Below are 15280 nucleotides of genomic sequence, written 5' to 3'. Positions count from 1 at the left end.
AGGTGGTATCTTGTAATTGGGTAGAAAAACCTACATTGCAGGCCTTTAGGGGTCAGTTTTGGGGTGAGAAAGGAAAATAATCTAGGTGTCACCTCTTAATTGGGTAATTTAGTTTTTTGATTAGACTTAAAAAGTCCTTGCAGCACAAGGTTGTTGGCCATTTTTGTGCTGTTTTCATGCATGCAAGATCTGGGCACAGTGTGCTGAAGTTTTGATAAGATAACAATAAACAGCAGCTGAAGACAGAAAAGGTCCAATGTGTCTCCCGTTCCCAACACAGAACTGCTCCAGGAGGGTCTCCTCTGCCAGGGGAGCCCCCAGGGAGTTGCCCAACTTGGGGCCCGCAAACTCATAGTTGGTATTTGTATATTTTTACCTAGACTGGTTGTAATAATCTAATAAATTCCTGGTTTCAGCCTTAATTGAGATTTGTATAGTTCTGTATTGTCAGTGCAGATGTAGCAATTTGTAATAAGTGACATTTTCCAACTGAAATTGATTCACATGTGTTTGTCGATCAGCAGTGTGGCTGTAGTAATCTGCAGGAAATGCCATTTGTCAGCTGCACTGGGTGTTTTGTGATTTGTGCTGCCCAAAGCCATGAGCAGATGGAAATGCTGGAGGATTTTGGCCATGAAAATCTCCAGCCATGCCCAGGACTTGCACTCAGGCTGGGCAAGGGAAGCGCAGATTTGGGATGGCAGCAGAGCCACACGTTGGCTCAGAACTCACTGCAAAGGCCTGCTGAGGAAACTCCAGGATTCCACTGAGAGTAGAACTCCAAGCAGGAGCCACCCGGGGAGGACAAATCCACGCCATCCCAGGGGCAGCTCTTTAGGCAGCATTCCAAGTGTCCCTCTGAAGCTCGTCCTGGAGACCAGGAGCCAACAGGGATCCTGAGCCTGCTCCGCTGCCTTTGGCAGCACTTTGGCAAATGAGCTGCAGCAAAGGGGAGGCGACAGTGACTGTGACTGCTGCAGGCTGGGGATGAAGGAAGGGCCATGGACACAAGTGCTGAGATGCTCCAAAATCCAGGACAACTGGGGAGCAACAGGTTCTGACAAGCAGTAAAATGATGGAAGCCCTCTGTGTGAAGTGCCCTGAACTGCCAGGGGGGTTGCTGCTAGCATCAGCAGGAGCAGAAGGCAGCAGGATCTGCTTGTTTTCCCGGGTCTGTTTCTGGACACAGGCTCTGATGGCCCCTGCTCCCAGAAAGCCTCTGCCCATGGAGGCTGCAGGGCAAAAGCAATCCCAGCGCAAAGAGAGGCTTTGCAGTTGAAGTCCACTGTCCTTTCGTTTAGGGGAGGAATGAGTGCAGTGCCAAAGCACAGCAGCTGGGCTGCAGGGCCCCTCACAGCTCTGTGTGTGTGTGCTGCAGGCCCACTGATGTGCCCATGCTGCAACATGTGCAAGAAGGACAAAGTGACCTGACTGTATTTTTAGCACAGCAACTCCTCCATCTGATGGCACACTTCCCCACCAGCCAGGGCGAGGCCTTGGCCAGAGCCAAAGCCTGCACTGGGAGGAGTTTCCCCCAAAATACCCTACAGAAGCCTGTATTTATGTCAATTGGGAAAGTTTCCTAAAGTGATACATTTCTTGCAGATAACTACACTAGGTTATACAGAGTTAGCCTGTCTCTGTAGTCGATTTTTAGCCAAATATTGATGGGGTTAATGACCCCAGGATCTATCTTGTAAGTCAGCTGTGGCTCAGGCTTGCTGCTCAGGCCTCAGCACATCAGACAGTGAATTTAGAGAATGTTTGAATTTAGAGAATGATAAAGGCTATCGTTTCTTTACTTCTTTTAGCCCAATACTTCTACTCGTGATAAATCAGAAGTCTTTCTGTACATTCTGGCAAACAGACTATCCAAAACTTTCATTGTTTCTAAGTGTTAAAATTATCCACCCTGAGAAACTCAGTCACTTCCAAAATGAGCTTGAAATAAGCTATTATTTTAAAACAAAACCAAAACTTTTGCTAAGGGAGAGGTTTCCAAAACTCCTCTGGGAAACTAATGCAGATTGTTTGAAGTACCCATTTCCTGCCAGGAGCAGAGGGATGCCAACCTGGGCAGAGTTCACACAAAGCTCATTTCAGTACAAAGGTGATACAAGAGTGACTGGGGACGGACAGAGGGGCTTTGCAGCTCTGCTGGGGCTGCAAAGTTCAGGCTGCTGTTCACAGCTGTAAAAGCAACTCCTGCTGCTGTAGCAAAGCTGTTTGAAGACACAGACAGTTTATTTATGAGCCAGATCCTGGTGTGATGAAGAAGCAGCATCTGTACCCCAAAATCTACCAGCAGCATTACCACATCATTCCTCAGCCAATTTGCTGCCAGAACCTGTAATCCCAGGAGCAATTTCCAGGGAAAGGGGAGCAGGTTCTACTCATTCCTTCTAACAGCTCTTACACCATGGCAGAACTCTCAGCAGCCCAGATTCCCCTTGGAAAGGCAGGATGCTATCTTGCTTCTCACTTTTCAGGATTCCTCATCATTTACAAGGCTTTACTCATATATTCTGAATGCTTTCACCAAGATAATGAATAGTCTAAGAGCCTGTGATGAAGTCCTTTTACTTTGTATCTGCTATTTCACGCAGGGAGGGGATGGAGGAAGGCAGGAGATTCCATGCTTCAGGGAAGGGACACCCAGGAGACAAACCTCTGACAGGTGCACCTTCCACGCAAATTAAATTTACAGGGAAAACATTACACCCTAGGAAGAAATGTCACAATTCAACTTCCCATTTTGATTTTTGGAACAGGCTTCAAATGCTCCAAGCACAGGGACCATTGAGACTCTAAGCCACACCATATCCCTGCCAAAATTCCCAGCAGCCATGACAAAATGGCTGCAGAAATAACGCAGCATCCTGGCCCTCCTGTTGTGTCAGGAATAAACTGCTGGGAATAGAGCCCAAGGGACAAAAGTTGTTCTAGCTGAGCATATTTTGAAAGGAGACAAAGGAAGAGATCAAGCGTCTCTAGCGTAGAAGTTTAAAGCTTGTGAGAAATGTTTCCAAGAACTGGACAAAGGATGGGACAGGAGACAGAAAGTACCAGAGGCAGGATAACCAGAAAAATAAACCAAACAACAGCTTTAATAAGAATTTGTACATAACAAGGTTAATCTTTGTGGTAAAGCTGCAGCAAATGAACCACTAGAAGTCCTTTGCCGAGAAGGACAATGACAGCACTGATGCTTCAGCCTAGGTGAAGGTGAGCACATCAACCAGGGCTTGTCAGTGGAATGCTATTTCCTAAGGGTCTCCAAGATCTCTGCTTTCTCCTCTTGTGGATATTTAGATGCGTTTGTTTGGGGCTAGGGTTTCCTAGTGCACCAGCCCTCAAGGGTTCTTGCCCTGACTAAGGAACGTACAGAGGTACCTAAGGAATTGCTCCGCTGAGTCTACAGATTAATTTCCTTGGTCTCTATTGAGCCTGTTAACTGGGAAACTCTTCCCTCTCAGAAGCAGTGCCATTTCTTGATAGACTTAATCATCAGCCAAAGCAGAGCCCTCAAATAAAGCTCTAATTTCTGCTGCAGCTCAGCTTTCATCCCACCAAGGCAGCACTTCAGCTGCATGTTCCCACCTTGGCAGTGTGAAAGCAAGGGTTGCAAAATTTCCTCTGAGGCACAAAGAGCACACAAAAACTGAGGGCAAGACCAAAGGGACAGGGCCAAGAAAAGAAGCAGATCCAGAGATCCAGGTTTCTCTTGAGACCCTGAAGGCTCCTTGCACGAGATGCTGCAGCTGAGGCAGCAGAAGCTGAGAGGGAGAGAGGGAGGCTGGCTCAGCACCAGCAGGGGCTCTGAGAGGGCTCAGCCGATGTAGATCCTGTGGAAGTCGTTGGCCCCAAAGGCCGCGTTGCACTTGGGGCACTTGCGCTGCCGGGTGTCGTAGCGCGTCTTCACGCACTCGAAGCAGAAGACGTGGAAGCACTTGGTGAGCACCGCGTCCTTCTTGCGCATGTTGCAGCACGGGCACGTCAGGCGGGCCTGCAACAGACACACACAGACACGCAGAGCTGTGAGGGGTGCTGCAGCCCAGCTGCTGCACTCAGAGATGTCTCAACATGAAGGTACCTCCATTCCTCAGAAGGACAATGCGCTTTCTCCAGTGCCAGAGAACAGACGAGAAATGCCAGTCACTGAAAGTGTGCCTACACACCCCTCTGACTAAAGCAAAAAGGGAAGCCAATGGACACAGGTACTCACCTTGTAATCCTTGATTTCCTCCATCAGGATCTCATCACAGTTGGGAACCATGTCAGGCTTCTTTGTGGTCTCCAACTTCCTGCGCAACCTAGAAATATCTTCCTGCATAAAAACAGGAGACCAAGTGAAGGAGCAGTACGTTCTCTGTCAGCTTCTTCAGGGACCAAAGAGAACGTGCTCCTGGCTAAGTCATGCCAGCCATAGTTTCATCTCCTATAATCCAAGAAACAAAACGATCATCTGATGCCACAAGCATTATCAGTTATCAGGGGACAAAATCTGAAAGAGCCAAGACCTGATGAAGCCAAAATCAAAGTGAAACTGGATACCAAGAGCAGTTGAGCTGAAACCCTCTGCAAGCTTAGTGTATAAGGAGAAAGACACTAAAGCAGACAGATCTTGAAGAACTGTGCATAGGGTATATACCTCAGCCCTTTTGAAGTTGAACATCTCCTTCTCTCTAGTTACTCTGTTTTCCACAATCTCCTCCTGAAAATCATGTAACTTCTTCTGAGCCAGCTCTAGCTGAGCTTTCAGATCATCTGCAAGCTGGGCTGCATCCATGGCCTGAGAAAGAAAACCAGTGTATAATGACCAAACACGGAAGAACAGCTCTAGTGGTTTCTAGTCCCGTGTTACTACCTTATTATCAACAAGTTCTAATCATTTAGCTTCAAGATTCCTTTGGGCAGAGCCAAACCTTGTCACACTCACATCTCTTACAAATGTGCCACACGCATCTCTTACAAAAACCAAAATTCTCTTCTTAATGTATTTTCAGCCTTCCAGCTTCCATGTCTTCTCTATTAAAGTGTTCAGAGGCAGTTCCATAGCTGAACTAGACAGAACTGCAAGATACCTATTTCTAACAATCTCTCTTCACCAGTTCTCTTCTGACTTTATAACCAAATGCCCTTAATACCACAGATTGTCATATTAAACACAGGTGACTGCTGAATTCTCCCTGGCTCCTCTTCACAGGAATATTCCTGCTTTCCTTTCTGCCTTTCTAATGTAATTTCTGCATTTGTACTAAAACTTAACAACAAAGGCAGCATCAGCTATAACTTAAGACTTATTTTACTGGTAACACACCTACTTTACTGATCTTAGGCATTTGTAGAAAGTGTTCACATTCCCCAGATGCATTTTCTTTTGCTTTTCCCATCTTTGCAACAAAAGCTTAGACCAGAGTTCATCTGGCTGCTATCTCTCTTCAACAAAGGATACACAGAAAAACATATGACTTGCTTCTCCTTATCAAAGGAAAACATCAGTCTCCAGGACTTTAATCATAATTCTCTCCAAGCCTCTTCAGCCTTCTAATATACTCATCCAGAACCAGGGAATACTAGGTTCTCTAATGCCAATGAGAGCTCAGAGCCTTCCATGCCTCCCACAAGGCAGCAGCTCCACCTCACAACCCAAGAGGAAACAAAGGCATCACTCACCTTGCGTTTGTTCATCTCCAGGGCCTGTGTTCGCAGACCCAGCTCCTTCTCTCCTGTTCCAATGCTGCTCTGCAGTAAGTGTTCCTTCTCCTCCAGCTTACGTACAACCTGCAGCTGGGCATCCACCTTGGAAAAGGAGACAGAGGGAACAGAAAGAATTAATATATGCTCTGTGGGTCTTCAGAACTGTCACTCAAGCTGCAGGCTAAAACTACCCCTGCATCCCCATCACCAGGGAGCACACCATCAGCTTGCCTTTTTCTCCCTGAACAGCTGTGACTGTTCCAGAGAGCTGTACCCAGATCTCTATGGTCAACACTTTAAAACTTAGCAGTCAAATATTTGCAACAAAGATTTCTTAATTTTTGGACAGTGGCTTAAAGACTTCCTGCAAGGCAGTGAACAGTTCCACAGTGGTTCTAAGGATAACAGGATACAGAGCCATAGAATGGCCTGCATTGGAAGGGACCTTAAAGATCATCTAGTCCCAGCTTCCCTGGGCTAACTTCCACAGGGCATGTTTCTCAAAGCCCCATCCAAGCCTGGCCTTGAACACTTCCAGGGATGGGGCATTCACAACTTCTTTGGGCAACCTCCAGCAGTGCCTCACCACCCTCTGAAATTCTTCTGAGTGAAAAATTTCTTCATAACATCTAATATGAGCCTGCCCTCTTTCAGTTTAAAACCATTGCCTCTTGTCCTGACATTGTATGCTTATATAAAAAATTCCTCTCCCTCATTTTTCTAAGTCCCCTTCAAGTACTGGAAGGCTGCAATGAAGGCTCCCCTGAGTCATCTCTTCTCCATGCTGAACAGGCCCAGCTCCCTCAGCCTGTTTTTGTAGCAGAGGTACACATTTTTTCTCGTTGCCTTTATAGGCTCCTCTGGACTCCCTCCAACAGGTCCATGTGTCTTTCCTGTGCTGAGGACCCCAGAGCTGGATGCAGCACTGCAGCTGGGGTCTCATAAAGGCAGAGCAGAGGGGCAGAATCCCCTCCCTACTGTCCATGCTGCTTTGGATGCAGCCGAGGATGCAGTTGGCTTTCTGGGCTCCCAGTGTGCACTGGTCAGGTCCAGCCTCTCATCCACCAGAATCCACAAGTCTTTCTCTGTTTCAGTGTTCTCAGTTATTTCCTCTCCCAGCCTGTGCCCATGTATGAGGTAGTTCAGACTGAACCACAGTTTCCAACTCCTCCTGCTTGTTACCAATATATACAGCTACAGGTAGAATATACAGGCAGAAGTAACCTTCCAACAGGAAAAGGACTTACCACTTTTCCTCACCATCTGCTCTCCGTAGCCCATAGGACATTTTAATGCTGATAAAGCAGTCTCAGTTTCTAACAAAGACAGGCTCCTTTGAAGTCTGATGCATTCCTAGGCTGGTGAGAGGAACATTCTATCCTGGACAGATTCTGGTGAGGACAGTTAATTCTCTTCAGAGCAGCTCACATGCTGCTGCTATGTTTTGCATTTTGGAGCAAAAGACTTGTCAGTAACACAGCACTGTTTCCGCTGCTGCTGAGCAGCACTTAGCACCAAGACCTTCTGTGTCTCATGCTGCCCACCAGCAGGTAGACTGAGGATGCCCAGGAAGCTGGGATGCCACACAGCCAGGACAGCTGATCCAGCTGGCCCAAGGGGTGTTCCATACCCTACAATGCTGTGCTCAGCAATAACAGCTGGTGGAAAGGAGGAAGTGGGAGGATGTTCAGAGCTGCAGCCTTTATTAAATAACAGTAAGACATGATGAAGCCCTGCCTTCCTGGAGATGGCTCAACTCCTACCTGCCCCAGGAAGTAACCAATTAATTAATTTCTTGTTTGGCTTGTATGGACATCTTTGCTTTAGCTGTTAAACTCCCTTTATTTTCCCTTTACTTCATCTCATCTGTTTTCACACTTTGTCCCTTCTGGTTCTTTCCCCTTTCCCTCAGTGGGGGAGTGACCAACAGTTGTGTGCAGCTGCCTCAAACAGGTAACTCACACCTCCACCTCACTACCAGCTCTTGTCCTCTTTGATTTTTTCCCTATTACCTGTGTTTTCAGTGTCAAAACTTGGTCTGCCAGCTCCTCCTTTTCCTCTTTCAGCAATTTATGGATCTGGTTGGACTTGATACGTTCTGACATCAGCTTGAAGTTGGCATCATCCTTCTCCCGCAGCTGCTGCATCAGGCGGATGTTCTGCTCTTGCATGTCTTCAAAGGCTTGGCCTGTGACATCCATTTCTGACAGCAGGGCCTCTTCCTCCTGCAAAAGAATCACAGGATCTGGCCAAACTGTGCCCTGGACCCCTTATAGTGAGCCTGAACATTTTATTCAGACACACCAAGCCTAGTGAAGATGGAGGAAGATTCTTGGTGTCAGGGAACACCATTATCCCAACAACCAGAAAACTGTATTCCCTACAAGTCTGCACCACAGCAGAGATACTCTAAATCTGAAGGTGCAGAAAAAGGATGGTCACCTGTCACTTGTCTGGCAGAATCAGGTTTGACACAGTTGTTGCCAGAGCTGGGTAGAACCCAACACCCAATTCCTAGCAGCTGAACAGCTGTCAGATACCCCAGGCCAAAAATTCTACATGTGTACAGCTTCCAACTAACAGGCTGCCAAGCTCCTTAAATTCACTTTGGCCACTTCAGCATTGACAAGGTAGAGCAGTTCTGTTCTACAATGAAAAGAATCTGAATTCTAAAAAAGTACATGTCAATTAATTGGCTTGCCTCTACCCTGCTGAGGTGGTCCTGTTCTCTCATTGGATTGAGCCTTTTTTAGCAGAAGGTATTTACCACTTCCATGCAAACATATTCATTAGATGAACTGAGGAGGTAATAACTCTTAAAAAGAAATTGTAATCTCTTCCCCTAATGGCTGATAAAGGCAATTCTCCTCCGTGTACTTCACTCAGGCCACGTGTTTAATTGTTTATTTAACATTTAATTGTTATTTAACATTTCCCACCATCGCCTGCCTGTGATATCCTGGAGCTGAGGGTGGAGGGGGTTATTTTATTGGTGGTTCTTTTGCTTGCTCAGTTTTCTTCCCCTTTGGTAAACAAGCACCAAACTCCCATCTCTGGCCTATATGGATATACATTTCTTTTCTCTTCCTGGATGTAACCTGAGGGCAGCTCCTTCAGTTGCCCAGCCAAAAGAGAACTCATCGGGAATTTCTCACCTGCTTAGCCATGGCAAGTTTCTTCTGTAAATATTCAATTTGCTCCTCCACTGCTCGGATCTTGCGGAGGGCATCCTCATCAGCCATCTTCTTACTCTCCTTTTTTTCCTTGTCTTCCAATTCTTTCACCCTCTGCCTCAGTTCTTCAAGCTACAAAAACCAACCAGAAATGACACTAAACACAAGGATATCCCCTGAGCATTGATAAGAGCCTGTTTTCTCCAAAATTCTCTGAAATACTCAGGACTGCCTTCAAAGCATGGCAAAAAACCCCAGGCTGTTTTGACAGAGTATTACAGGCAGATGTACCATTGAGGTGGGCTATAAGCCCAAGATCTTGACTTCCACACCCTTGAAAACTTCACATCATCTTTTATCAGAGTAAGAACATCAGTCTCCTGCAATTGTACGTGTATAGATATGTGCTCAGAGAGCATCTGCTCCTTTAAGGGCATCTGGTTAAGGACCTTCTTCCATACAAGGAGAAGATAATAGGAAAAGAAGGAGGTAAAATAAAACATACAGAGATACAAACTTGGCAGACAAATGGTAAGGGAGGCAGTGATGAGAACAAAACTTGGTCAGTCACACTGATGAGAGCATGTCAGAGTGTGAAAATGTTTACTCCATCAAAGTTATCCGAGTGTGCAAGAAGCAGAAAACCCAAACCAAAATATACAGAGACAGAAACCTGACAAAACAAACATAGAGACAAAGAGAGGAAGCAAACCTCTCCAGTCACAATATCTTCCAGGAACCTACAGGAACAACCTCCAGGAAGATCAGCTTAGACTTTATAACTGATGACACTGTAAAGCAGGAATCTCTCCTGAAGTGGAACAGCTGTGGGAATCAAGAGCTGCTCAAATCCAGAAGCAATGTGCAGGGAAATGGAGACCAAGGATGAACAAATTTGGGTTAGACAGAGAAGGGCATAGAAGGAACCAGTCCTATGGAAAATATGGGCAGTCAGTACACATCTGTCTGGCTTGGCCTTGCCCGTGATCATCACAGCCTATCCTCTCCTATATTCTTGTATCTTTTAATTACACATTTTCCTAAGTATCGCAGTGTAATCTAACTCTTTACCCCATGTACATGTGCTGCACAGAGGAAGTGCTGCCTATAGGTGAGACCTGCTTCTGAAGGCAAGAGGGGAACCACAGGGGTCCCAAACAGAAGGATATGTTGGAACTTAAGGGATCTGCAAATGGGCCTGTGCTTATAAACATAGAGATTGTTGTGTGTGTGTGCCTGCACTAGCAACTGGTCCCTGTTTACCTTCAGACCATTCCAATCTCTAAGTGACAAAGCTGAGAAGACAAACAATCCTCAGTTCTGAGGAGAGAAACAATACAGCTCTGCTGCAGACTATCTGAAAAGAAGTTTAAGTAACACATTAAAAAGAAAAGAGGAAGAGAAATTAGGAATACCTCAGCTTTTGCCTTCTTCTCAGCTGCCATGAGCTGCACTTTGTCTCTCTGCTCTTTGGGGGCAGAGCGGTACATATCTAGCAACAGCTTCATCTCCTTTTGGCTCTCCTGGGCCTTCCTGGAGAAATGGAGACAGACCACAGTGAGAACACAGCAGCAAAGCCACAATGTTACACAGCCAGCACCATAGCCTGGAGATATCTCATATCTCATCTCCCATGTAGATATGGAGTTGTTGGTGGATCATTTTATAGTGGTAACATAAAACAGCAGCTGAGTATAGGCTGGAAAAGAAGTATGTTCAGGCACACGAGTTGAAATGCAAGAAGCGAGCTGGAGATGAAATAGGTACCCTAACAATATGGTACAAACGATCCACCTCTGCCTTGGGAACTGTCCAGGAGTGGGAACACTGCTGTGTCCTCTATTAATACCCTGCTGCTGTGAACTTGTATGCTATTGTTATGACAGCAACAAATCAATGTTACTTGACCCACACCATGAAGTATCTGCTTTGGTAATTCATGCTTTAGGCTTTTGTAGGAAAAACACTTCTACACTGACCACATCACAATCAGATACAGAGGGTGTCAAGAAACTCTTTTGGCTCCAAACTCCAGTGATGTTGATCCTATAAAAGCAAGAACACTGAACACGTCAGGCTTGGGCGCTGCTCCCACAGGAAAGGGAGAAACAACAACTCTTACTTGAGCTCAGCCTTCAGCTGCTTGATCACTTCAGCCTCCTTCTTTCGCCCGTCTTCATGCTTCCCTTTCTCCTTCTCTTTGGACTCTCTCTCCTTCTCTGATTCCTTCTGCTTCTGCTTTTCCCGCTCTCGTTCCTTTTCCTTCTCTTTCTCTTTTTCTCGCTCCCTCTCTTTCTCCTTCTCCTTTTCCTTCTCTCTTTCCCTCTCCCTTTCCCGTCTCTCCCGCTCCCGTTCTTCTTCATCTCTCCTGGCCTTCATCTCATTAATATCTTCAGAAGCAGCCTTGGGAACAGACACTTGGGCAGAAGGATCATCAGGCTCCTGCTTGATCTCTGCGGGTTCCTCCTTTGTGTCTTCAGTGCTGGACTGGGACTGGAGGAGACAACTGCCACTGCGAGAGCGGATCTGGTGTGGAACAGCAAGAGAGATGACCAAGAAAACAAACATTTAAGTTCTTAGCCAGGAGCCTTCCTTACTCCCTTCTCCCTTGTCTTCCCAGATCCATACTTCCATGTCCCCTTTTCATGGAGCACTACACAGACATGAAGAAAGAGTATCAATTTAGTCAAAGGAAACAGCAGAGTGTGGAGCTCCACAGAAAATTTCACTGCATCCTGCACAGCATATCAGAAAGGCTGATACTCCTGGCATGGGTGACAGCACTTCCCCCTCTCCTAAGCACTTTCCCCTCTTTTTGGCATTTCCTGCTGTGTTACCTTGCTGAGGTCAGACTGGGCCTCTCTCAGTTTGCGCTTGTATCTCAGCACCTCTCCCTTCAGCTGGTGGTTGTGATTCTGGAGGCTGCTGATGAGGTGACGCATCTCCCGATTAATGGGGCCTGCAAAAACAGAAACACCTCAGTTACAAACCACACTTCTGTTAACCTTCTTGAGGACTTTCGTGGAGATGGAGAACAAGATAAGTGACAATGACAAACAAAATAAGACTATCACCATTCTGCCACATAACAGAGCAATACAAAACACTTGCAGAAAAAAAAGTCATGCCAGTTTTATACACAACCATAAGTCCTTGCAAATTCACAGTCCTAAGTTCCCACTTAACATTCTTTTTATGCCCATGATCCTAAGGGAAACATGTCATGTTACAAAGGAAATCTGATTTAAATGCTACTTCAGAAGTAATTTATTTCCTCTGATGAAATTTAAGAATTACTGCTTTGCTATCTAGATTGTCCTTACAGACTTGGAAATGAATCCTCCCACCACAAGAAATTTTTAATAAAGCAAAATATCCTGCTATAAAGCAAATTGTGAGCAAGATGTATTTATTATATGGCATCTAGAAAGAAGTGGAGCTGGCCTCCCAGTAAAACAGGTGAAGAGTTTTGTTTTGAGGTGAAGAGACCTGCCAGAACAAGTATTTAACAGTAACAAGGAATCAATCTTGTTGATACATACAGTGTTCTTGTGCACTGTAGCCCCTAATGAGCATTGGTCATTAGGTGGTTGTTTTCAGGCACAGCAGAACAACACCATACCTGCTTGCTCATTGGCAGCAAGCGACTGTTCAAACTCTATCCTCAACATCTCATATTCTTTGCGGACTTGTGCCAGGGTGTCCTCCAGCTGAATCACCTCCGTGCGTAGCTTCTTGTGAAGGCTGACCTCATCCCTCTGAGGAACAAAAGGAAACAGAACTTGGTGCTTTGAACATGGAGTATATCCCACCATATCACTATCAGGTTCCACAAGAGCCTGATTATTGCCACGGACGTCCATTTCCTGAGCATTTGCAGAGGCACACAGACCCAGCAGTGATGGTGGTGGCATGACAGAGCTCCCAGGCTGAGGGAGCAGAGGCATTACCTCAATCAGTTCCACTTGGCGCTGGTGCGTGGTGCGGGTGCCGTGCAGCAGCGTGCGGGCCTCATCAAGGTGTGCCTTCAGCTGGAGACTCTCGTTATACAAAACGGAAAACTGGGACTGCATGCAGCGATATTCCGGCGTCTCCTTCACAGCCTCTTCCACTGCTCGTCGAAGCTCAACCTGGATGGGACAAAAGAAAATGCCACAAAAAGAAAAATTATCACCTTTTGCCTTTGGTTTCTGTCTTTCAAGACAGGAGAACAACGGATCAAGCTGTCACAAGAAAACATAAAGCTAGAACTTGAATAGCATTGTTGTGAAGTAGGCCCAAGTGATATGATTCAGCACCAAATTTAAAAAGTCTCCATGCTCTCTGCTTGCATTAGGCTGCTTCTCTTGCACAACCACATGACAGAAGTTTTTGACTCTTGGGTCCTGAAATAGTTTCCCTCAAAGATATGAACTTGGAAAATATAATAAATCATCATCACCCAGATCAATAAAGATGAACACACAGAAAAGTATGAGAGAACAGATAAAATGCACATGTAAGTAGGCATTATGTTAGCCTTCTGCCAGTAAAACATAATGACTGACAGAAAGAGAAATTAAAAAAAACCCAGAGAACTGAACTCCTAGAAAAAAAAATTAGCAAATGATTGTGACTAGCAGCAGAGAAACAGACACATATATACATGCATTCAGCTTAAAACTAATTAGGGAGGGAAAAAAAAAAAGCTGTAACCTAAAAACCACTTCTCTCAAAACAAATTCATGTGGGTAAATAGAATTCAGAGGTGCCTCAAGACAGTTCCTGCATCAGATCTCTGGATTTAGGTTATCAAGACAGACATTTCTTATAACTGGCACTGACCACTAAGATGAAATTTGCATTATTCTTTCCATTATATACTTATCTGCCACAGAGCCACAGCTTCTTGTGTTACTGCCTTTAAAACATCACAAACTCACAGGCTGTTTCCTATCTCACCATCCCCCACAGTGGGGAAGACAGAAATTCATTGAATCTTTCCAAGAGCATCTCTCCCCTCACAAGTTCCCTGATTGTTTCTGTTCTCTGGTTCCACTTACAGACGACGTGGGAAAGGTGGAGGAGGGATCACTACTTGTAAAGAGGTGAAAACCGTTTTAACCAGACATGGTTAAAATAGACTCAAAGATCAGAACGGGACGTGGGCAGGAAACCATCACAATTTCCAACGGTGGCCACACGCTGTCACCAACGCACCGAGCTGCAAGCGGAGCCACAGCCTCCATGGCCTGTACCTGGAGCCAAGTGTAACACAGCTAAAGAGCAGGCTCAGAACAGACACTGCTAACGAGGTTTTCTGCAGGCACACCACTGCAGAGCTGAGGGCAGCACATCCCACAGAGCACCTTCACCCTCACACGGCTACAGATGTCTCACCTTGAGCTTTTCATTCTGTGTTGTTACTTCCTCAAGATCCTGGCGTAGTTCCTCCAGTTCATTAAGGCGATTCCCAGCAAGCTCTTTATTCTCTTCCAGCTCTGCATTCATCTCCTCAAACTGTTGGCATAAACTGCTTGTAAATGCTGCTGTTAATGTGTCTCCTGAAAATGCTAATGAACTATCTGTTCATGCAGTAACAGCAATCACAGACTGAGCAGTCAGGTAACTTGACCAAGAGAGACAGAGTCTAATTCCACCAGGTGTTTTTTAAATAGAAACCTCATACACAGACAAAATGGCTTACACAGAGTCGCCCAGCTTTGTGGCACAGGATCTAAAAATTTAAGAAAAATTATGTTAAAGAGTTTGTTCAGTGGCTGCCGCAAAGCTTCCCATATGTTTCAGCAAGAAAATTATATCAGATCCCATTTGGGGATCAAGTCGGCAGGGAAATTTTGAGACAGGCAGATCCTTCCCGCTCAAAATATACCTATATGGCCCTCCACAATATTGTTAAGAATAATTATGAAGCATTGCCACAACCATCATCTGACAAACCAAACCCCAGTTCTAACCCCAGTTCCCAAAACCGTACTCCTTTTTCTTCTCCCTCTTCCCCAAGACCGGGAATTCTTAAGGGAACAACACGCCAGTGCCCACAGGAGACCCCTGGCTCCCTCAAAAACTCTTGGGACCCCTGCCAGAGCAGTGCCAGCCACACTGCTCCAGACTCTCCCCTCACCCCAATTTCCGTGTACAGCCCTGTCCCAGAGTCATTTCGTTAGTTTCAATATCCCCAGTCCCAGTCTCTCCCAAAATGTCTCCCCACAGTGTCCTCCCTGAGGCACAAGATAGCGGACACCGCATGGCGCTTCCTGCCACTTTTGCTCCCCCTTCCCATAAACCCCCTTCCAGCTTCTTCCCTTCCTGCTTCTTCCCAAAACTCCTTCCTCCCGGCAACCAACCCCTTCTGCTCCCAAGATTTTCCTGCCTATACCTTCCCTCTGCTCACCTCCTCTCATGAA

At 45.9% G+C, this 15280-nt stretch overlaps 1 protein-coding gene across 1 annotated transcript; it reads right to left on the bottom strand.

Moving 5' to 3' along the window:
* Positions 1-3089: 3089 nt before the first annotated feature.
* Positions 3090-14384, bottom strand: LOC144248281 (E3 ubiquitin-protein ligase BRE1A-like). Its single transcript, XM_077790286.2, has 12 exons — positions 14253-14384; positions 12824-13003; positions 12496-12631; positions 11711-11832; positions 10996-11399; positions 10289-10406; positions 8856-9005; positions 7713-7925; positions 5677-5802; positions 4652-4792; positions 4226-4327; positions 3090-4006 (listed from the first exon to the last, which is right to left on the bottom strand). The coding sequence occupies exons 1-12, from the start codon at positions 14361-14363 to the stop codon at positions 3830-3832; spliced, it is 1980 nt and encodes a 659-aa protein (XP_077646412.1). The 5' UTR covers positions 14364-14384; the 3' UTR covers positions 3090-3829.
* Positions 14385-15280: the final 896 nt, after the last annotated feature.

Source organism: Lonchura striata, chromosome Z, assembly GCF_050655825.1.
Source record: "Lonchura striata isolate lonStrDom1 chromosome Z, ASM5065582v1, whole genome shotgun sequence".
NCBI classification, from domain to species: domain Eukaryota; kingdom Metazoa; phylum Chordata; class Aves; order Passeriformes; family Estrildidae; genus Lonchura; species Lonchura striata.
The sequence above is the reverse complement of the archived record's forward strand: the minus strand, read 5'-3'. Positions and strand labels throughout refer to the sequence as shown.

Coding starts and splice junctions, on each gene's coding strand:
- LOC144248281 (XM_077790286.2), bottom strand. CDS start 14,363: ATGAATGCAGAGCTGGAAGAGAATAAAGAGCTTGCTGGGAATCGCCTT. Junction 11,400..11,710: donor CCCAGTCTGACCTCAGCAAG/GTAACACAGCAG, acceptor GTTCCACACCAG/ATCCGCTCTCGCAGTGGCAG. Junction 5,803..7,712: donor TTTTGACACTGAAAACACAG/GTAATAGGGAAA, acceptor TCCTTTTCCAAG/GTGGATGCCCAGCTGCAGGT.